Source organism: Gavia stellata, chromosome 6 (genome assembly GCF_030936135.1).
Source record: "Gavia stellata isolate bGavSte3 chromosome 6, bGavSte3.hap2, whole genome shotgun sequence".
Classification (NCBI taxonomy): Eukaryota; Metazoa; Chordata; class Aves; order Gaviiformes; family Gaviidae; genus Gavia; species Gavia stellata.
The window spans coordinates 36021203-36045240 of record NC_082599.1 but is presented as its reverse complement, the minus strand read 5'-3'; the positions used below and the strand labels follow the sequence as shown (position 1 = coordinate 36045240).

Below are 24038 nucleotides of genomic sequence, written 5' to 3'. Positions count from 1 at the left end.
ATTGTCGAGAACTGGGAATTAAAGAACAGAAGGCAGCAGGTCTCTGGGGGGAGGGAGGTAGGATGGTGAGAAAGGTCTCGTAAGAGTGTGAGTACAACAACAGTGTGGAAGTGCAGTGGCTTCGACGCTTGTGTGTATGCTCCCCTCTGAAACAATCAAATTTTGGCACACCTATGAGATACACCATGAGGTACAAAAAAAAAAGGGACTGTGAGAAAAAGCATGATACTTTCCTGTTCTTTGCTTTATAATTGTCTAGATTCTGTTTTTTTAAAATTATTTGTCCTTTAAGGGGAGGTGCAGGTCTTATGTGATTTCCCTTTGCTAAATGTCACATAAAGCATACAGTGAGATTGTATTGGTGAATGAAAGCGTATAGTGAGATTTTTATTTAATGCAGGGATGCAAAAATGGACAATTTTTGAGACTTTTTTAACCCAAGAGGATTTTGATAGGTTGAAGAAAAAAAGTGATGTATATAGGGAGGGCAGAGAGAACGAAAAGAGTACATATAAAAGAAAGAGAATGCTGAAATTGTGAGTTTTCTTCTTCCCTCCTCCCACCACCTTTTCCCTAAGACATGTTTAGTATTGTTTCATATGTGTGGAGGGTTCTCGTGGGTCGGGAGCACTGGGTGTCCCTGGACGTGTGTTCTCTGTATTTACATACAAGAGATTACCCCTTCAGAGATCACTAAGATGGCTTTTAGTAAATTATCCATCTTTATGGTACTTTGCCCTTTCTGTCTTTGTGCACACAATGTAGCACAAATATGCTGCTTTCCTTGTGACGTCTTTTTGTTCTACGCGCTTTCAGTGTTGCAGAGATATTCATGCCCCCCAAACACAAGGCTCCATGTCTCAACATGCTCAGAAGAAATATGTTGACACGTGGTCATCAGCAGTGGCTTGAAGTAACTGAATCCAGTTACCTGCATAATACCTGAAAAGAAGAATTAGAATGCATTCAATACCTCTTAAGAAGAGTAAATTATTGCCAAATAATTGCTTATGGACTAACCTTATACAGAAACCAGATAAGTCTGTTTTCTTCTTACCCAATAAAAGGTGTTTTGGGTGTCTTTGAAAAAGAGAGACAAGTGGGAATACCTGTTCACATGCTGTGAACTATAGGTAGCTTTTAAAACCTTTCTTATGATGCAGAGCACAAACATAATTTGCCCAGATGTTTTTTTCAGATGACATATATTTGCAATGACTATTTAGAATGGAAGAAATGAATTAAGAAATTGGCTTAAACTGGAAAAAATGCATACACAAGGCTTACATGAGTCACACTGAGATATGCTGGCAATGTTTTACTAAGGATTTATTAATACTAGGTGAGAGCTGTATATTAAATAAAACTATTTTATTACAATACCTTCATGGAATTTGAACGGACTATTTTTTTCTCATACACACCTGATATCACTGCAAGGAGTTGTAAAGTAACAAAACTTAAGATGATTTCAAAACAAAATGAAACAAAACCCTCTGTGGGTTTATGCTGCCTGGGATGTGATACCTATAGGAGCTTTGCATATAGTGTACTTTGCTGAAGAACACAGGATTATGAGGAAGATGGAAAGCACCCTAAAAGAGCTGACATTGCCTGGGATGGGAGAGTATTTGCGGGAAGTTTCTCCCATACTTTTCTCTTTCCTTTCCCCACCTATTGAGTAGAGTTTTGTCCCTGTGCAAAAGCGTGCTTTCTGAAGTCTGAACCCATCCTCGTGGAAGCTGTTGCCGCTCAAGTAAATTCAGTCAGAACCAGTTTTGTCCCTTACTCTTTGCTATACGTTTCCAATTGGTCTGGGATTTTTCTTGAAGAAGTTGAGAGCTGATTCTTCATGGGTTCACGTGCATGCAGTAGAGGTGACTGCAGATCGCTAACGCTGCCCTGCAGCGAGAGCTGTATGGGGCTGCCAAAGCACAGGAGATGGGCGAGAGGAGCGATCTCTCTGAGCAGGAGCTGTACAGGTTACCGCAGTTTGTGGGGGATTTGGTCTCTGCTCCCTTTTAGTTCAGTGCTTTTTCTGGTCCTGGGAATACAAAAACATCTCTGTCACTTCTGTCCGTTCTTTCTGTGTGGGGAGAAGGGTAGAGAGGGAAAGGGGTTACAAGGTTTGTCTGTTTTTAGGTAATTTTAAGAAATATATTTAGATTTTTTTTTTAATAGAAGCTGATAGTAACTGAAATGGAGACGTCTCAAAGGTGCTCGTGATCTTTTATCTTACACTGATTCTGTGTAATTCCTCTCTTGGTCATACAAAGCTTTATTAATTTTTTTCCTATTGCTAATTGTGATAGAGCAATAATGTAAAAAAAAAAAAATTTCACATGCATCAATAAACACCAGACTTCAAACTTGTGCATTGGGTGACAAGTTAAAATTACTTGCAGTGCAGCCAAGCAACTGATGAAGGTGTAAATAGCTTAAAATTAAATGCTTCATATAGCTGTTCTTGTATTTTTTTGAAGTGACCTTTCAATTTTGTACAATAGGTGTCTCACTGTTGCCATAAATTGAGGTGCACAGTGGGACTGTACCTGTTTTGTACTTGGCTTGCCATTTCCTTTGGCTTTTTATGAATGTGGTAGAGGAACCGGTAATTTTAAAGTGGTGTTTCTTCCTTGCTCCTCTCCTTTCCTCCTCCTCCCTTTCAGGATACTGAAGTTATTTTTGTGCTACAAATGTTGGTTGGCAAAGTTTTAAATTGCATCAGACTTTTCAGTCCCTCGAAGCCATGTGGGAAGGAAAAAAAAAACCAAAACCCCGAACCTTGTGTTATGTCCTTATTGTTGAGCAAATGTAGAGATTGGGGTTTTTTTGGTCCGTCTTTCAGATGTTGGGCAGTAAAGGAGAAGATATGTAGGTTTTTCCTTCTGAAATGAAATGTGAGGTGGCAGTTATGTGTGTGAAACCTGTGTGTAAGTGCATCTGGAAAGGACTTTCCCCTCTCCTCACCAGTGGATACGCACCGCTCAGTGTGAGCATTTGCTGCTTAACTTGGCGTGGGGCTGTGGTGAGACCTGTTGTTGGTGTGCTGGCTGGGCTGTTGCGTGCTCGGATCCTTCTGCGAGTGGCACTCCTTGCTACGAAACTCTCGTGAATTTTAATTTGAATCTATAAGTGTGAGAGACTAATGGCACGACACAGTTTGAAGCACATTGAATAGCATATTGGCTGCCAATTTTGTGGTCTGGGATTTTTCTGCTTTAAAATTTCCCAGTACTTTTAATACTGAATGAACGTCTCCTTTTATGTTCTACTTTAGGACCCAACTTTCAAGTTTCAGGTTGCTGTGTGAGATTATTTTGATATTTCAGAACAGTATATCACTACTATAGAATGATTGTTTTGTAGCAGTATTGCTAGCTGAGATCAGAGTTTAAGGAAATCTTTGCAGACTTCAAGGAAATTTTCCCCCCTTCCTATTACAGTGAAGCAGCTCCTGACTCTATCTTTGCTTTATTGGAAAGAAAAGCTTAAATGGGGTTGTGTGTGGTTTCTGTATTCGTTCTCCCTTCCTCGCCTATTTATATGATCAAATACTGAAATCAGCTCTTACTTGTTTAAGTGGCAGTGAAAACAGCTGAGAAATGCTGCACAACTGAGACCTATTCATCTTTTCTGGAGAAAGTGTGCTTGTCCCTTGATCTCATGGTTGCCGTTGCGTTGGGGGTGACACCTCCACGTGAGGAGAAGTTTGGGCAAGGTGGCTTTGAGCTGTAAGCTCCGGCTGTGCCTGGAACAAAGCCTGTTGAGAAGAGCATTTCAAGATGTAAAACACTCACTGCAGGCCTGTGTGGGTGGTGGTGGTGTTAAGGAAGGGAGTGAGGGGGGAAAATGAAAGCCTTCGATTTTATTGCTAGATGGGCACATCTCTAAAACTTGTTTTGGTGCAAGATTTTACTGGCCTGTATAAGTTTAACAAACTTCTAGTCTGTTATAAAAAGTCCTTAAAATGTGAAGCATTTTTCTGTGAGAGGTCAGTATTGAGCAATTGAAACACTAAGTAAAACTGCGTGTTTGAACACAAGAGGCTTATTTTAGCTGCTTTGGTGAACCAAAATATAGTTGAGACCTCCTAAGCTATGCTACTCTGTGTTGTCCTCTCTCCCTTCCCCACATCTTCCCAGGCTAGCCAGACTGACCCGACCAGCATGCCCTACCTGAGCCCAGCTGAAACTCTGTTAATCTACACATTCTTGTAAATCCCAAGGGTTTTGTGGCATCTCTGGCATTTATTTGTTCTTTCACTTTGGGGGAAGGGAGGAGACAAAGGACTTGGCTGTGAAGGCAGCCAGCATGCTGCCAGTCTTTGCAGTAGCACTTCAAAGTGAATGTTTTGTTTACTAGATAAGCAAAAACTGATGTAAATTTGCGGTGCAAATACAATGAATTTACTGATTCTTACCCCCTCCTCCTCATCAGTGATGGAGAATGTCAGCCATATAAATGTTAGAATATAGTCTGTCATTAGGCTAATGAAACGCTTAATATCAAAGCAAATGTATTTATTCAAATTTATATTCTCTTCCTTGAAGGGATGTAGAATCCCGAAGTATCTGCTTGGTGAATTTAAAAAATAAAGTGTGTGGAGGGGAACCCAGTACAAGTACATGGGATTATCACATCCGTTTATAATGGAGAGAGTCAGACACCGAAGGCCTTAAAGCTGAAATAGAAATCATCTTCAAGAAAAGTGGAGGCTTCATGAAATGTAACAGCTGTCAAATGTGTAACAAGTATTTCTGTAACAGCTCTTTGGACTTGAAATTGTTTTGACCTGACATTCCCCCCCAGTGATCTGTTGGGGTTTTTTGAGTTGTGTATTTGGTTTTGCTCCTCTTAGTAAGACAGATGCTTAAATGTGGGCACTGCTATGTATAGTCTATCTTGCAATAATGTTTTCTTTCTGTTTTCTTTTTTTAAAACTATTTTCTTTAATTTACCTGCAGGAGTCGGAAGCTTCAGATCAGAAATATCCCGCCTCACTTGCAATGGGAGGTAGGAAGTTACTTTAAAAATTAATATATGCTCAAAACTCTTGTTTCTGTTTCTCTCCTTATCCACAAGACTTTTCCCCTTCCCCCACCTTTTGCTTGCTTTGCACACACCACCCCTTCTGTTGTGGGGAAAAATCCTTTGGAAGAGGGAACAATAGAGCCTTCTAAGCAATTCAGATAACTGCCTTCATTTCTGCTCTCCAAGTTAACCATAAAAATGTTGAAATGGATTCTTTGGTGAATGCTGACTTCCTGAGGCAGTCGCTCTCTTTGGCTGAAAGCTTGTCCATTTCGGACCTTGCTGGTGTGTAAGTTCAGTAAACTTAATACAAGTTCATATGTAAAAACTTAGCCAAAACCTTTACAAAAGCAGAAATTTAATGCTGATCCTTTTTCTTTCATTTTTTTTTCTTCTTCCTTGCTCATCTATAGTGGTGGCATTATGGCAGATTGTTTGCTCATGCTATTACGGTTATTGGCCCTCACTGATATATCGTATATTTGCTGTTTACAATCCACAAAGTGTCACAATTTTTGCAGTAGATGGACTACTGTGAGAATGGATCTGTTTTCTTCACTGTTTTTCTATCCTGTATGTGTTTAAAATGCTGTTTTCATGTTTTACTAGTGGTAAGTCATCCTTTTGCCTGAGGGAGATTGGAGGGTGGAGGGTTTGAGGATAAGGCTCCGGTAAAGTTGTTCTGAGGGGGTTTGGTCTGCCTTCTTCATTTGACTTTCCATCTGCAGCTACTTCTGTTTGCACTGCCTGATTGCTTCCTAGCTTTGGAGAAAAATGGAGGCATGGCTCTGTCCAACCAAGGCTGTCAACCACAGGGTTTCTGTAAGATATCAATACATACCACCTCTCATTGCTTCAGTCTGTCCTTCTGGTGTGTGTTGTCCATATAAGCATTTCCTCTGCACTTCCCGAACCTTGTGTTCCCCTCAATTGAACCGTATCCACCTGATACCTTTTATTTCAAATTCATGACTGCATTTTTGTCAAGCTTTTGGGAAGAGTAGTAATAGAAATGGTTGAGGGTGACTGAGCTGAGGATTAACTTATTTTTTGCTACAAACTTCCTCTGAGGATTTTGTGCAGGAATAGTGAGTATCAGCGCAGAGGTGTATGATTCAGGAAAATGGGAATAAACATAGATGTAAGCACTGTTGAGCAGAGTACATCAAAATACTTCTACCTGCTCATCCCTTCTTACACATCTGTAGCTATTACTGCTTGTATGTTACAGGTATCTACCCTGTTTCCCATCTGCTTCCTGATTTTTAAATGACTTCCCTCTCCTTTTCCATTGCTACAATTTGTGTGGTGACATCTGGTCTCAGACAGATGTTCCCTCTCCCCCACCTTTTTAAAACACTCTGTCTTCCTGAAGTTCCCAAGGAAGAGTTAAAATTGTCCCTATTAACATCATCTCAACCTTGCCTAGATGTCCTGAAGTTGCTTGTACAGACCTGACCCTTTGTCTGGGCACCGAATGTAGAGGGATGAGGCCCCCAAATAACTTCTACAATACTTTTGCATTCTCTTACAACATCAGGGCTGCTTGCAAAATATGGTTTGCCTACAAACATCCTAAAGTTTTTTTTTCTTTAAGTGCTGGTTGTCTGTCCCTTTTGCACTGAGCAGGTAAATTTTGTATATTCTCAGAAGAGTGCTGATGAAAAAAATACAGCAACTGGTGATGAAATTCATCAGGGAACTGTCTTATGTCAAGCTTACCTTGGGCTCTGGTATCTCTTTTTGGTGCTAAAAGACCTTGCAAAAACTTCCTTTGAGCTCTGTAAGAAAGTTTTGGATGATTCTTCCTTAAAACAAGTCTGTCTTGCAACCAGTTGCTTGGTAGGGAGAGTAGAAGTTTATACATACAGAGAGGATTTTATATCGAAGCAATGTTCTTGAGTAATGTTTTCTGAGGGGATGGGCTGTGTGTGTGGCAGCTGTAGCAATTTTACTTAAATCTTTTCTTATAGTCCCTCTGTGCCAATCTGCTTGCCTCATCACTCTTTTGTTAATTGCGTAAATCAAGGCTGACTTCTAATGGGTGTGAAATCCTTAAAACCAAACCAAAAACAACTGATGAAAGAGGTCTCTAGGTTAGTTCAGTCTATCAGCCCTCATGTGTGTTCAATAAACAAATATAAAACACGCTTTGTACCCTGCAACACCTTTCTTTTTACAGTGACATAGGGATATGTGAAAAGAATGGAATAAAGATTAATGTTCTTGTGAATTTTTTTCCCAGTATAAACATTATTAGGAAGGTTACCTTGTCATTCTTTGCAAAAGTATTTTCTTAGACAATTATTTCAACAGAGCTTGTTTTAATTTTGTTCTTTATAGAAAACAAGCATTTTACATGGGGAGCCTACAGGTGTGCCCCAGCAGTCAGCGTGCATGCCTCTAGTTTGGTGCTTCACGGCTGTTCTTGTTACACAGTGGTACATGTAAGTCCTGGGCCATGTGGGACTGGGACCCAGCAAGGGTCTCTGTGCATACCCACACCCAACAGAGATGGTCCTAGACTTACAACAAATCCCCCACAAAACCTTTTATAATAAGGAGGGCATCTGTCGTGTTCTCAAACGCACCTTGTCAGGTTTGGAGAAAGCAGGTGTGGAAGAGCAGTATGGATGCTGATCCCACAGGAATGTAGCTGAACTGTTTGTAGCGTGAAGTGTAACAGAGTTTGGTAGTAGCTCCTGCTCTGGGGCACCCCAGAGAATATTATTGCCTCCTGGTTTTCAAAACCAGAAAAACGTTCAGGGAGTAAGTTGAAGCTTAAACTGAATTGAGAATGCTTTGCTGAGGAAGATGCCCCATCATAGATATAGGCGCTTTGTCCTCCGTGCAGATGGGAGCTAGCTCTTAAGATTCATGAAATACTGGAGTAAATGAGTTTGCTGTGAAAACCTTGAAACAGTTTCACTGGTGTGCCTTCTTATCCTCCTGAGAGGCATGTGCGCTTATTTATTAAAATCTGGTGCCTCTAGTAGTACGGAAGAGAGAAAACATTAACTTTAGTGTTTAAGGAAACCTTGACTTCCCCTTTGAAGAAACTGGGTATCCTGAAGACTCAGGTGAGGTAGGACACTTGACCCATAGTTATTCCATACAGATTGGGAAATAAAGAGTGGGTGTAAATGGCCACAGAGTAACAAGTGTTTATTAATAAGTCTTTTCGTAAACCAAGTACATGAATTCAGATTAACTGTTTGCTTTTCCGGCAGCCTTTTTGGAGAAAAATGTTCTAACTGGTTTTCTCTTTCACATAGGTTGAAGTTCCTGAACAAAATAGTGACTCTTATAACCAGCCATAGCAATTGGACTGTAGTTGTTTCCTCTGGGTAATGTAAAGGTTCACTGTGTACTTATCAGAATATCATGGTATAAGTAAAAAAAGGTAGGATAACCCTTTTAGACCATATTCAGGGCTAAGTGGCAGAAGAAAGGCAGATAATGACCTGGCTATAATCTGCTGAGTTACTACATTGAAACAAAACCACAAGGTTGCTATCCTGAAGAGCTCGCTCTTAAAGTGCAGCTGTAAGAGATAAAATTCTAATGTATTCCAAGGCACTCAAGGTTAAGCTTGTACAAAACTTGCCTGGTAATTAATTTGAACTTCACAAGAAGATATTTAGCAAGGTTCTGCAGGTTTCCGTACCTGTGGGTTGATACTCCTTGCCCAGCTAGGAGAAACTGGAGGTGGAGGGAAGGCAGCATCTCTGTCTGAACTAAGAAGATTTAGGACTTGCCTCAGACTGAAACTGGAGTCTGGACTGGTAGGGGCTTATCCAAGATGATGTTCTCTACTCATCTAGGAGGTCATTTGCATTTTTCCCTCTTTCCTCACTAGACTGTCTGGGTTTGAGGACTCTGGATCAGTGCACATGTTCCATAAAACAACATCACTTCTGGAATGCATCTTCCTGTTATTCTGCTTGCATATAAATTGCACATAAAGGTTATTGTATCAATTTAGTAATTTGAAGGACATGTGCATGATCAGGTTTTATTTTTTAAAGAAATCAGTTTCACTTGTTACAAAGTTTTTTTGAAGCAAACACTCAAACAACTAGTGCACCTTTTTAGTGATAGTAGGTGGGTATCATTTTTTCCCTCCATTCCTCTCCTTACTCATCAAATACGAAGTCCAGATTGATGCTAAGAATCATGACAAGTGAAGAATTTGTCACACCCCCTTTTCCCATTCTCCACATACATCAATCTCATCTCTTTCTCACTGGAAACAAGCACTCTGGCTCTATGGTCTCTGCAGAAAAGTAAACAGCTACTCTTTCTGGAACCGCAGTCTGTAACATACTGTTTTGGCTCTTAATTTGTAACTACGAATAGTCTCTCACTTAGCTTGTGAGTATTCAGCACTGGAGGTGTATTTGCAAGAAAAGAAGATCTGTCTTCTAGAGGGAGGTCTAGGTGTAGTAATTTCAAACTGAAGTAGCTAGAGTTTGCTTCTGATTCAACATGATGGATATCCAAGTAGAGTTCTTCTGAGAAGGAACAGTTATGTGAAATGTCACCCTTTTTTCTTTTTCTTCTTTCTTTTAAAACATTTTAAAATTAGCTTCCTCAGCGTAGAAGATGCTTAAAGAGTTTTTCTTTCCAAATTTTTTTTCCATGTTTTGTGAATAAAGTGCTAGAGAACAGACTTTCAGGACACAGATGGTGCCAGTAACAGCACTTGCTGGCTCAGCAGGAAGGTAGCTGTTGAAGAGTTCCCACTTATTTTCTGTGGGCTTATTTCCTTATTGGTTTGTATGGAGCAGATAAACAGATAAACAAGTGTTGATGAACTTTGTAACAAAAAAGGTAGACTAAAAGCCCAGCCTGTGAAGTGTGAACCTGTTGAGTGAGCAGAGAAGCAAGAAAAAGATTGTGAATGTGTATTCCTAGCTTTGTTGTGAGACTTGCAGATAGCTTTGGGGGACAGAAATGTGTGGGAAGGGAGGTCTGATTTAGCTCCTCCAAAGGCAAAAGGATGTTACTAAACAGGGTTTGCTTTTCCTCGCTTTTTGATGGAAATGAAAAAACGAAGTCTTATCGTTATGCTGAGACCTCTGATGTTTTAGATTCTCGAAGCAGAAGTGGTAATAGAAAAGGATTTCTGGATCAGAGTTGCAATGTGAGTGCAGGTTCTGCGTTGAGACTTCTGTCAATGCAAGAAAGGTTTGAGCCATCTCCACCCATCTGCATATTTTGTAAGACAACTTTCAATTTCTTTAAAAGAATCAAGACTGATTCTGATTGTGAGTAAATGTCAGTAAATCTTACAGTGCACATAACTGTCCTGAGGATCTGTAGTAGCTTGTGTTGCTTCTTTGAGTAAAACAACTAAGCTGTGTGGGGTGGGTCGTTTGTTGTTTGTTTATTTTTAATCTAGAGATCCAGTGGAAAAACTAATCTTGCTGAGTGGTACCTGCTTATGATGCAGCTTATTCTAGAATACCAAGGATATGAAGAGGACAGGTGGGGAACTTGGGAGTTTTAAGAAAGGAAAAGAAAAATATGAGACCATTGCAATTAAGAATAAATTAGGATTATAAAAAGCAGATATTTCTCCAAGTGAGATGTAAAGGGGAGATGCAGGAATGAGCTGAGCTACAATGAAAGTAATTCTAGAAGAAAGGTGAATCAACAGTAACGAGGTTTAAAATGTATTGAAATAAGATCTTTCACCTCAAGCCTCCTCCAAGAATCCTAACTTAATGTAGTGCTATAAAAATAATGTATAGCTATAAAAATGCTAGCAGAATGCTAAGCATGCACAAATTATCTGCTGCTGCCTGCTAGGTGTGGGAATCTCTGGTAGGGGTCTTCTGTTTCCTCCTCAGTGTGCTACATCAGGCACTAAGCTATACTTTTTGCCAATTACTACTAGTCCTATTCAGCAGGAGAATGGAGAATATGTTAGTCTGTTCTCTGCAGCAGTCTTTTACATATTTGAAGACCTATGAAGTTTAGGGAGGGTTAAGGAGAGAGTTTAAGTTCTTTCAATCTCTCTTTGGGACTCTTTCTTCTAGGCAATTGATTGTTCATAAGTCTTTCACCTGGGAATGTCCCATGAGGCTTTTTCAGAGTGGTTTCTGTAGTTTAAGATCACTTTGAGCTCTTACCTTGTCCTCTGGTACATTTGCACTCATTTCAGACTTGAGCTATCTTCAAATTTAATAAACACAAACCTGATACAACACTAAATGTTGTGGTACCTGCAAACCCTATAAAATAGAACTCTTTAGTTTGACTGTAGGCTGGTCATGACTATTACCTGGCAGTGACCACAAGGTCAACTTCTTACCTGCTGTTGTAGTGTTGGCTGCATTTACCTTATGAGGCTGTTGTAGGGGGACAGTGTCAAAATCCTGCTGAAGAGATCCCCTCCACAGACTGTTAATTCTGTTATAATGAGAAACTGGATAGATTTGTCAAGAATTATGCACATCAAACAAAAGTTGAATGTTGATCACCTGCTTATTTTGATTCCTAACTACAGGATAGAGTGTAGAGCAGTGCTTGGGGCAATGCAGAGCCCCTGCCTTCTCCTGGTCTTGTATCTATACCCAGGGGAGCATGGGGGTTGCCTTTGCTCCTCTCCTGCCAAAGGCCAAAGAGAGGACGGTCCTCTTTCCTTTCTGCTATCTGACCTGGGCCCCACACTCTGAATTAACTATTTTGCCTGAGCTGCACATATTTCCCATCATCTAGCTGGGCTTAGCAGCAGGTGAGGTAATCTGATATAGGAAAGTGACCATGTCTATGGCAGACCACCCAAATTTGTACTTAAGACAACATACTGGTTTATGCTGGGATTTTAATTGCCTGGCTTAATTATAGGGGGTGATATTTACATGTATATGTGAGGTAATAAACACCTTTTGCAGGTGTTTAAAATACAGGGTGTGGGAATGAAGGTCCTTGGATAAACATGCAATAAGCATATTTCTCACTTGGAATGACTTATGAGTATGTTGGCTACAGCAGTGCTGATAATTGTCTTACAGTTGTTTATACACAAGGGGAAATTCTAATAAGGAAAGCAATTTTCTTTGAGAATTGGACTACAGCACTTTTTACTTAAATAAATCAGGATCTTATTAAAAGTAGTTGATAGTGATGCTATCAAATGTCTGCCCCCATTTAAGAGTTAATATCCCAGATGCCTCCACCGAACATACTTCGCTGTGCTTTTATTCTAGTTGTAGGCTTAGAAAAGTAGCATTATGTTAGTTAATGCAACTTTTTTCTTTAGGGAACTTGTATTGCAGCAGTTTAAGTAAGGAATAGAGAAGTTAGAGGTGAGGTCAGGGTTCTGTTGTGCTAAGCACCCAGAAGATACAGAAGGTGGTCTTCCAACCACAAGAACTAGACATAATGTTAGTACTCTGTTCCAAAGAAATCAGAAGACTCACTAGGTCAGGGCTGGCTTGACTGACACAGTTTAGAGGTGTGAAAGTCGCTCTTCCTCCTCCAGGTGGACAAGGTGATAAGTTGAAAGAATAGGAAGTGGAAGATTTTTGGGCTCGTGCTGCAGGAAACGTGGTGTCGGGTGGTTGTTCAGGCAGCCACTTCGACTCGTATGGCAGAGGCAGGAAGAGTGGCTGAGCAAATTTTGAAGAAGATGCTGAAGTGCCACAGCTATTTGACCAGAATATTAAGCAAGCTGGAATAACTGCTGGCTTCTCTGAATATGCTGAGTAGTAAGCTGCGGTGACTTCCGGGCATGGTTTGCAAGCTGTTGGTTAACCCTGCTGTGGAGGGGGCAGGACAAGGAGTGGAGGGAAGCATCCACTTGGACATGAGACTTTTAATCTGTTGCCTCATCTGAGTCACACAGCTTTGTGATTCAGTGAGTTGTCTAGATCTCAGTGTTGGAATATGAACTGCTTTTGGCTGCGATGGGCCCTAATGTCAAAGCACAGAAAACCAGTGAGTTTTAAGTGTCACATGTGGCCATTCCAACTAAGACATACAGATGATTTATGTCTTTGGAGACTGCATTTATGGGCCTGTATCTTATTTTCTTTCCAATGTTCAGTTGGAGAAACAGTTAAGTGAAAGGTTAAAAAAAATGATTATTCAGTGTGACTGTTTGATCAGTGCGACTGTTTGATCCAAACTTTTCCCCCCACCCAAATTTGTTCCATTGTCCTGTGACTGAGATGAGAAAAATTCTGCTTCCATGACTAGTTTTTGACCTTTTAGGATAAAGGAAAGTGCAACCTGTGATCCCTTAACTTTTCAGAAATGTTCTAATACTTAAAACAGCTGTTGGTGTGCAAGAATTTTGGCATTGTCACCATGGGGTTGCTTGGCACTGTTAGAACAATGTGTTGCTCACAAGCCTAGAATAATATGGTTACTTGTTTACCCTGTCACTAACAGTGACTCCAAAACTTGAGAAATCTTAAAAGGCGTGCAAAGCTTCCTTGGTTCAAAACATTTTTTGGGAAACCAGCCACCAAATATTACTTTTTATTTGCAATTCTAGAAAGGTGTCTGTGAAGACCTTTGTGCAAGGGCTCAGTTGCCGAAGTCTTGCACCTCTTAGCTATAATTTTTACTTCAGGAGTCACTCTAATCTTGGTGCAACCTCTTTATCCAGGGTTGTGATATGTCCTTTCATAGAGTTACAAAACCATCCAGGTTGGAAGGGATCTCAGGAGGTTTATAGTTCAACTTTCTGCTCAAAGCAAGGTCTGTACTGAATTCAAACCACATTGTTTAGGGTTTTGGAAACCTCCAGGAATACAGTTTGCGCAACCTCTCTGGGTGACCAGTTCTAAGGATTAATTATTCCATTAGCGAGAATTGTTTTCCTTATACCTGTTGAGGACATCCATTGTGTCAACTTAAGCCTGTTGTCTCTTGTCCTCCCACCCTGCACCTCTGGGAAGAGATTGGCTCTATCTTCTCAAAGACCTCTGGGTCAGGCTGCTGTTATGCTCCCCTCAAAGCTGTCTATTCCTGGGCTCAACAAGCCCAGTTCTCTCAGCCTCCCCTCACTGGAGAAGTACTCCAGCCCCCAACAGTCTTGGTGGCCCTTCACTGAAGTCATTCCAGGTTCTCAATGTCTTTCTTGTACTGGAGGTCCCAAAACTGGATGCAGTATCTACAAGTGATTGAGCTCCTTTTACTCAGCATTCATTAACTTTGCTCCATCCACTGCCTGTGCTTCTGTGAATACGGCCCAGGTTGTTGTTGACCTTCTTTGCTGCTAGAACACAGACGTGGCTCGTGTTCAGCTTGCCGTCCACCAACACCCCACATCGTCTTTTCAGCAGAGCTGCTCTCCAACAAGGCAGTCCTTAGCCTGTACCAATGTGCAGGGGGGCATTATTCCTTCTCCTGTGCAGGACTTTGCATTTGCCCTTGTTAAATTTCATCAGGTTGCTGTTGGCCCATTCCTCTACCCTGCCTAGGTCTCTCTGGGTGGCAGCTCTGCCCTCTGGCATGTTGACTGTTTCCCTTCCGTTTGGTCTCATTCTCAAACTTGGGGAGGGTGTGCTGCAACACCTCCTCCAGGTCATTGACAAAGACCTTAAGCAGGACAGGTCCTGGGACAAACCACTTGTTACTGGTCTCCAGGTGGAGTGTGGCCAGGTAGAGTACTGTCCTCTGAGCCCAACTGTTATTCATTATAGCATTATCACTGGAAATTAAGCTGGGTGTGGGAATGCTGCAAGTCTGTCACCTGCATGCATAGGAAGGGAGAGATGTCTGGGAATGGTATTGCATCTCTGCAGGTAGAACTTAAGCTGCATGCCATTGCTGGCTGAATTTCCTTGAACACAATGATAAATTAACCCATTGTTTAAACCACCCTTAAGCGAGATAGCCCAGAAGTGAAATAAGCAGCACCAACACACTCCTGCTTTCTTCATTTCACATGTAATTGCATGATGTTGTTTCTCACTGGTACTCTAGTAGCATAAAAAACAAACAGCCAAGGGACTACTTGGTGAAAATTGTAGCTTCTGAAAACTCTTTTCATTTTGAATGCAACCTCAGTTTAGCAAGTTGTAATGAAATTCCCAAGTATGTTTTTGACCTATGAAAGAATATACTTTTTTGATAAGAAAAATGTACTCATATCCCTGTTAAAGCTATTGATGTAGCTTTCCTGTGTCTTTTGCATGTAAGCTTAGTATCTCCTAATTAATTATTCATGCTGCCTGATATCTTAAATCTTGCTCACCTTAGTTTTTCTGTGAAATGAGGAACAAGTAGTTCTCACTGGTGTTGGGTGTTCTGTGGAAGTGCTGGTTTTAGCTGCTGGGGGTGCAGCCCAAAAATTCCTGATGAAATTAGATGTCAGTACCTTTTTTGTTGGCATGTATGAAGCTGCTGATAAACTACATGCTTTTATAAAGGAAGATGCCCTTCAGGTGTTGTAAAATTATGTGATTGAGAAGCTAGTTACTCTTGTCTTGCTCTTGGAGAAGTTCTGAACTAATTTCAGTTACCTTCCTTGAAAGAAGATGTCACTAGCAGGCATTGTCTCTTCAGACTTACCAGTTATATAATTTGAAAAGAATTGAAGGAAATATATAAATGAGCTGTTCCTTAGGCAATAATAGGAGAAATGTTATGAGCTCTTCTTCATGGTAGCCAAAGGAATAGAAAAATGTTAACTTCCAGTGGCCTCAATGATTATTTTCTTAATCCACTTACTCAGTTTGTGCATAAAGAATGTAAACCCAGCAGCACTGTGTCAGAAAAAAGGTTTATGTATAGTCCTGTATCCCACCTTTCTTGTGCCTTGGGAGGGGTACAAGAATAAGGGCAAGGATATAGTGATAGCTCACCAGAGCAGTCTCCTGGCTTTCAGTGTTTTGCAGCGCTGTAACCTACTGACCCAGAAATGATGCCTTGGTATTTGAGAAATTCATCTAGAGCTTCTGCGAACATGTTCTTAAACCAATGCAGACACATAGTATCCACAATACACTGCAGTGAAGAGTTGCATGGTTTTAGAGTATGTTGCAGGAAGAGCCATCTCATCTCACCTCACGTGCTTTGAACTTTGAGCCTCCCAGCTCCTGTGTTAGAGAGAACAGTCAACAGTAGTAGCTCCATGACCTTTTTCTCCCTCTCTACTTACCTTATTATTTTAAGGACCTTTATTCCTCAGACATTTTTTTCCAGGCTAAAGACCTGTAGCCTGCTTAGTTGTTTTTGTGTGGAAGCTGTTTCCTATCCTTTGGTTATCTTTGTCCCGTTCTTGGAAATTCTGTTAAGTGATTTGGAGTTGAGGGACTGAATCTGCACACAGTTATGTCATCCATTTTAGGTTATTTTGCTTTATGAAGGTGGCTGCTGTCACAGATCTCTGTCTATGGCTTGGGTTTTGCTCTTTTTTTAAAAGAAAAAAAAAACCCAAAAACCACCAGTGGCAAGCTAATCAGTAGAATGGGGTTTGCTGCTTATGTCTCAAGAGATCAGCAGACTTTTCCTTTTTATGACAGCCAAGGGGAAAATCGACATTATCAGTAGTGCAGATCCTCCTCTGGGCTTGCTGCTGGTTACCAGGAAATGTTACATTTGAATCATATGTGCACCACATGTTGACGTAACTTTATGGAACTGGCTCTTGTGTGGAGGGAGGGAAACAAAATGTGCTCATTTCCAAGGGGCTGGCTAGTTCCAGCCCAGCTGATTCTATAAAGCAATGGTACTCAGCACATCTCTCATCATACTTGTGCTTAGGTGTGTGTGGTTTTTTGCCTGGTTTACTAGACAAGTAGAAAGTGGCACTCAGGCCACCTCTTTGACGAGCAAGTCTGCTGAGATTGTTGCAAAGGCTGTGGTGCTGCTACTGCTACAAGCCTTCTACTTCATTGCTACTTGTACAAGCACACTGCTTCATTGCCTCTGTGTTCCCCTTCCACGTGATTGTTTTGGTTGCAATCTTGAACTTGGCCGTTCAAGGCCCCACCCGTGTCTCTTCTCGCAGCACCTACTTGCTATGGAAAAATCTTGAGTTATTTCTTGGATGCTTGGTGAAAAAGAACAACATGAGCTCAGCTGTAGACTCTCCTGCTGAAAAAGGGAGACACATGACCAAAGCAAGCAGTGAAGCTGTTGTACCAAGCAAGGGGAAATGCTACAGGCTAATGGGAAAGGCAAGAGATGTCAACGCAATCTGCACCTGCATACTGCCATTTCATACAGCAGCTAGTGCTCACTGCAGGAGTCTGGATGCTGTGGTGCATCAGGTACTGGCTGTTGGGTTGAGGCCTTGGAAAGCGGGAGTGAGGACATGAAGAATAGGCAGGAGATCTTTTAAGATCTAGGTAAATACCAACCGAGCCAAAAGCTGCCGAGCAGGGGGAAGGGAGATGAAGTTGTGTTAATGTATCTCCTTTTTTAAGTTTTTGTGTTATTCTAAAGCCTGAAGCTCCCTCTGATCCTGTGTCTCAAATTGGTAGCCAAGTACATGTGGGCAGGGAAGGAAGGGAATATATCTTGAAATAGCTCCCTTATTTTCAGACGCTTTGGATGTTGTGGCAATCAAAGGGGGGGATGTGACTAAAAGCCATCAAAACCACTTCCAAGCACATGCCTTTTAGTGGAGCAAATGAGCAGGATTTTTAAAAATATAATGCAAACAGGAAATCACTGAAAACTGTAGCCCACCATTAACTTGTGGGGAGGGAAGATATGTTAAAACTATCCCTGCAAACAGCTGCCTTGTTATAAAACCTAATAGGGGATTGAATACATGTGAAAGAAGCGGGTCCAAATCAACATTTCTTGGGACACCTTTAATTGGGGGGTGGTGGTTTTGTTGTTTGTTGGTCTTAGTAATAGAGTCAGGCTGTTGTTGTGTGAGCAGTAGATAGCTAGCTATTCATGCAGCACTTTCACTTATTTGCTCACATAGTTCCCTTACTGAACTCATAGTTACCCAGTGTGAGCAGCAACCAGGAGGCCAACCTCAACTATGTACTCTGAAGTGGAGGGTTATAATAATGTGCCAGTGGCTTCTAGGTCGGTGTTCCTGAGTCCTTTGTTGTATTGGATGTATAAATAAATCTGTAGCCTTCATCTGACTGCATATAGCAGCTGTTGCCCTTTTGGATGTGGTCTGAGCTGCGAATCTGCTGTCAATGTTAGTGTGTGCTAGTGTATTTGTGTAGATTTAGCAGGCTCTTGGCCTGGGAAACTTTCACGTACTACCTTCTCAGCACACCTTTCCTTTTCTTGGCATGTTGTTTTCTGGTAACTATTTCTCCATCCAAATGTGTAGAAATCTACAGGAACCATTCATGCAAGCTTACACTGAAACAATGTTTATTACATCCCAACTACAGGACTCTGTTTTTTTTTTTTTCTTTTTTTGCTTTTAGAGTACAGTACTTCTGTGGATCTGTAGCATTCTTGCAGACAGCGTGGCATCAGCTCATTATCCCTAACTTTGATTTGTGGGTATTGGTTGTTGTACCCCAAATGGTTGCTGGTTTAGGTTACTACTGCAAACTGGGATGACTTGTTAAGTACTTGAGTGACTGCATCTTTATAGGAAACTTTCTTGTTCCCCCTTCATAATCAGTCTCTTACTAACATTAACTACTGTGCATTGTCATCCATCAGTAGTTTGGGTTTCATACACAGGAGGGATCTGTTCCTGGTGACATTCTGTTTTTTAAAACATGTAGTAGAAGAAACAGTGCAGTGGGGGGGATACTGACGACTTGAAGTGGCTTTGTGTCTGGGACTGCAGTGGGAGTGCACAGAGGAAATTCATGCTAGATTAGTGGTTGGGACTCTTCTGGCCGTGCGATCTCCAATGAGTTGTGATGGACTACGAACACATTTAGGAACGTATGCAGATGGCTGTATAGCAGATACGAACTTCTCTTAGCTATGCTGTATATACCCACTGCAACCAGCTCTCTGGTCTGAGGTCCACAGCTCACTGACTCTGAAATTCATTGTGGGATTTAGGAGAAGGGTGGAAGAACTACAAAATGTATCAGGAGAGAACCTCATCTTTTGTCAGCTCAGCAGTTGAGAGGAAGAAGAAAAAAATTTGGTGTTGCTATTAAGTTAGAGACTTAGAGACAAGTGCCCCTGAATTCTACCACTTTGCTATGTGACTTAACTTCTGGTCTAAGCCAATGTCCAGTCATGCCTTTGGACTTCGTAGAAATGCACGTGTTGGTGACTGTTTTGTGTGGCCATATGTTAGGAAAGTAACCTTTGGCTTCATGAAACAGATAGGAGAGCTCTAAAAGTGGTGTCCTTACCTGACTAATAAAATGTGTTAACCTGCTTCAACACAGAAGCGTGGTTTTATTTGCAAAATAGGTATAAGCTATGCAGTGCTTTGTTTCAGCTTGTCAGACTGCGGTCTTGCAGCTTCCCCGGGTTGTGTGAGGCATTGATGCACTTGCAACTGCCCTTTGTGCTATGCTGTTTAGAGTCAGTAGGAAATCCTCTTCTCCATCCTCTTGGAAGTTTCTGTCTTTTGCAAAGGCAAAGACAGGAATGGCTTACTTCCTTTTTGCAGTAAGACTACTTTATTTGCTGAGGTCATGTATACATGAATTGGTATACCTGCATGTCAACAGTTCCCATTAATTTGGCAAAACCAGCCTCATTAGTGGCCACTCCTCAGTTCGATTGTTCACGTTTCCATTGCGAAACTGTTATTAATTTCTCCACCATTCAGACAGTTAGTGCATTAATGCAACTTCAGAGGTGAGCCAAGCAACTGGTCATTGAGACTGTAATGTGTAAGGTACGTTAGAGCTGCAGCCTCCAGTACCCTTGAGCGGCGCTCACTGCTCTGCATTGCTCCCAATCCTTCTGTGTGGTATTAGCTTCTGAGCTTTGTGGGATTACAAGTGCTGCTCTCTACTATATGTAGCATGCTGGATGCCTGTCTTCTGCTTGACAAAGAAGGTGCAATGTTGTCTTTTGCATTTTTGTTGCAGTGAGTTTAGTAGTTTATGGGAGCCTCACAAATGCAGAAGAGACTTTCTGGCCTTGAGATTAGGGAGGGAGCTCATCAGGTCTGTCTGGCCATATGGGCTTTCCTATGCTGAGGTAGTGGAAAACCTGAAATTTTGCTGCTGGTGATGCCAGGCTGCTGATGCAAAGCTGCTTGGAGCTGATCCCAGGCTTCTGCAAAGCAGGAGGTATTGTCCTGGGTTGAGGGGCAACAGGTTTCTGACAGAGCACAGAAATGCCTGGGGTGCTCCCCTGCCAGGGATTACTGCTGTTGCTCCTGAAAGCCATCCCTCGCAGTGCCCTGTGCCAGGAAGGGCCGTCATGTGCATTCCCCTGTTAGTGTGGTCACAGACACGTGCTTCTGCAGCATCTGCATTATCTCCAAGTATTTTTAAGGCCTTTCAGAAAATATTTTTAATGAACATGAAACACCACTGGATCAAATACATAAACGAAAAAACATGGAGCTTCTGACTTTCATCAGAATTTGCCCCTTTCAGAGAAGCAGGTGGTATAGGTTGTGTGAAGTGGTGGAGTAGAAGTGAAGTTACACGCTGTTTTCTGTACTGACGTAATAAAAAGAATTGTGTTTGGGGAGCGAGTAGATTGTAGACTGCACTGTAACTAGTGGAGTGACAAATCTTCTAGCTGCAGTGGCATTTGACACTTTTTCTCTTTAGATTTTTCATTTTAGCGGAAGTAAACACAACCAGAAGTGATCAACAGCTGTTCCAGCAGCACTTGGATTACTTCCTAGTGTGTATGTGGTAGAAAATATGGTCTCTCCAGCCTTCTTGCATCTAAAAAATTTCAGGTGGTTGAGTTTGGGACAGAGGAAATTTCCATTTCGCAAGTAATAGAAAAAGTTGCCTTTGGTCTCAATGGGAAATTTTCAGTGAGTAATGATGGAGCTAGTGTGTAAAGTCTAAGAGCGGGCACCACCGACTTTTCTGCCAGAGTGCTGCATGCCTCTGCAGGGAAACCCCTTAAAAAACCCTACTGACTTCTGCAGCATGTCGGCTTGGTTCACTGTTGCTCCTTTGGGTCATGGCAAATGTGCTTTAGCTGTGAAAGTGAAGAGTTTGAAGTTTTTGGAAGTGCTGAAAAAGAAATAATTCTCGAGAGTATTTATCTTTTATGATCTAATTGGAGCAAATAAAGGTACCAACTCAGTTCCTCATGAGTTTTCTCATTCAGGCAATGGTAAGTTTATAATCAAGTGAGGGATCATTTTAATAATAGGTTTCAGGACAGTGATACCATCACATTCAAATTGTGACTAACAAGTTAATTATAGATACTGTATGTTAGTTCCGCTTTTCTTTTTGACGTCTTAAACTTGGCAAAAGAAAAATGTAGATTATAAAAAAAAAAAAAGAAAATTTAAGTCTCTAGTTGAGTTCCAACATCTCATGCACAGTTACTTAAACTTTAAAAAATGCTTTTAAATAGATCTTCCCAGGCTGCTGGCCTGATGCCAGGTGAACAGTTCAGGGGTATTTCTATAAATCAGCAAAAGAAAATTTTGCCATGGGAGTAATCCCAAATTTTGTCTGCAAAGAAGCAAACTTAAAAAACAACCCCAAACCCCCACACAAACAAGCAAACCAAAAAACAACAAAAAAACCCTTCTCTGCTTGTCTTAAAACCTGCTAATAAGCATTTTCATAACGTTATCTGAAACAAAACAATTGTGCTTGTCCATGAATTATTCTCTCATTTGAAGTCCCACCTTCCTCCTTGCAAAGTATTTGCTACTCATGAGTTCAGTTCCTTTCTCTGAGCTGAGCAAAAAGTGAGGCAAGTAATAAGGTTCCATTAACTTACCTGTTTTCTAACCTTTCTGATGTTGATGTTAGTAGAAAAGCAAGTGTAGGTGATGCACACAGTCCTGTTGCACACTGGAGTTTGTTTTTCCAACAGGCAATTTGGACTATGGCTTCTAGGCTTTCAAACTGACTATTGGGTGAGACTTGATACTTGAAGGCTTACTGCCCCAAAATAATACTCCTAGCCTGCGGGCCAAGGTCCTCTCCTTTTTGGTGGGTAAGAGTGCTCTGTAATTCCCATTTTGCTTTCATTTCAACTCACTGTTGGAGGAAGCTGTTTTCTTCTTTTCCCCCCTCTATTCTCTAATCACAGCAGCTACATGGTAACATCCTTATGCTGTATTCCCTGAATGCTAGAGAGCCTCCTGGGATTTATAGGACATACAGCTTTCCTGGGGCTCTTGCTTCCATCAAAGACCAGGGTAGGGGTAGGGGCAGAGGGCATCTCTTATCCTCACCCTGTTTGCCGGGGACCAGTAACATTGCTATGGGGAAGATGTTTTACAAGCTTGAACTAAGAGCTTTGGATCTGTGTGCATGGATTGTGTCATTTTTGTGATATCCTGATGCCAAAAGCGTAGTGCTTTCCAAATCACCTGATAGCAGAAAGCTGGAGGATACAGAGACTGCTACCATACTAGCAGTGCTTGAAGATGCATATAGCATGGGGCGGGGGGAATCTTAAACCTACTCTTTTTTTTTGAGGAGTATGGGGAATTAGTAGCTGGAACTATATAATTGTGAGTCTTTATTCCACAAATATAGGTAGTTTTTCAGATCCCTTTGGTCTTTCTTGTTTTATCAAGAACACGACTTAAAAAGTTATAGAAACACCATAGTTGTTTGTAGGCGTAAGAAATACTTATTGACAATGTTGCAAACATTGCTTTAGACTTAATAGACTACTTCTTCACTAGCAACTTTGTGGATGCTTTCTATGAACTCAGTCTGAAATTCCTGCTTCTATTTCATTTTAAGGAAAACTGGAATTAAATTTCTAAATGAAAAAAAAAAAATTTCTGTAGAACCAGAACTGCAAGGAATTTTTATATTGTGCTGGTCAAAGGAGGTATTCTTGATACAAAGCCTTTATATTCTGTGCTAATCCACAACAGGAATCTTTGCACCTCTGACAAATGTCAGCACCTATATCAGCTGCACACAAGATTCTAAATTATTAAGACTTGACATGTTGTGGCTCTCTTGTGAATAAAGCTATAATATATATAATATTCAGCCTCCATCAACTGTTTGTGGTGCATTAAGAATGCAAAAATCTACAAAATTTAATATAGAGGAGGGAAGTGACCATAAGTAAGCTTATAGCTCCTAATTCCCTCTCCATTACTATCAAGTCATACTGTCCTATGGTTTTAGAAGAATATCAGTTGAATTCTGGGCTGGTCAGGGGGAACTGAAAAAAAAAAATCAGCACTACAAATGCTTCCTACAGAACTGATTGTGGGTTACATTGTTCTGCAAACCTCTTTTGGAATCAAATTCTAGCAGGATTTCTTGCAGTTCTGCAGAATACTTGTCTGCTCAGAAAAAGCAGACTTTTCAAGGTCTACCTTACCTTGTTGTGTTTATAAAACCGCTTTTCTCACCCCACTGCATGTGTTGTTGCTCAACTACCCATCAGCTGGTCATAACTAATTTCTAGTGACCAATGTGTTACGTGATACTTGTGTTTCTTCTTGCCAAAGTATGGTGATCACCTGAACAGAGGTAACTATCGTGGTAATGTGTATCAACTTCTCCTTTATTTCTGCTACCAATGTAATTCATCTCATAGCTGCCTCTTGCATGCTTTTGTGGCTTTGGCATATCTAACTGTATATCTTGCAGAAGTGTTGCTTTTCATTTCCTTCTGAGAGGGATCCAGATGTAGCAATGCTAAGGAAATCCTGCCGCTTGACTCTGGCTGCATCTGTAAGGGCGTCATTAACATGGCCTTCGGTCCTTTCTGCTGCCCCATGTTCTTCTAGCTGTTGTCTCCTCCTCTGTTGTGCATCTGTTAAGCAGCCCACCCCATCACAGCTTATCAGTGAGAAGAGCTTTATTTCTGGAAGAAAGAAGACAAAAAATTCAAAAGGAACTGTGGGAAACTAAAACACATAGCTTCCTCCTTTCTGTTTTCTTGGGACATAGGATATATACAGTAACTTTAGAGTGCACATGAACATTAAATTTGTTTCT

General features: G+C 41.1%; 1 protein-coding gene across 3 annotated transcripts in view; it reads left to right on the top strand.

The window, feature by feature from the left end:
- Window positions 1-24038, top strand: part of IGF2BP3 (insulin like growth factor 2 mRNA binding protein 3) — a 116931-nt gene that overhangs the window by 19983 nt on the left and 72910 nt on the right. For all 3 annotated transcript variants that reach the window (XM_059818591.1, XM_059818590.1, XM_059818589.1), the window contains exon 3: window positions 4968-5016. In XM_059818591.1, the coding sequence (XP_059674574.1) occupies window positions 4968-5016 (49 nt within the window). The remainder of the gene's footprint in view (window positions 1-4967; window positions 5017-24038) is intronic.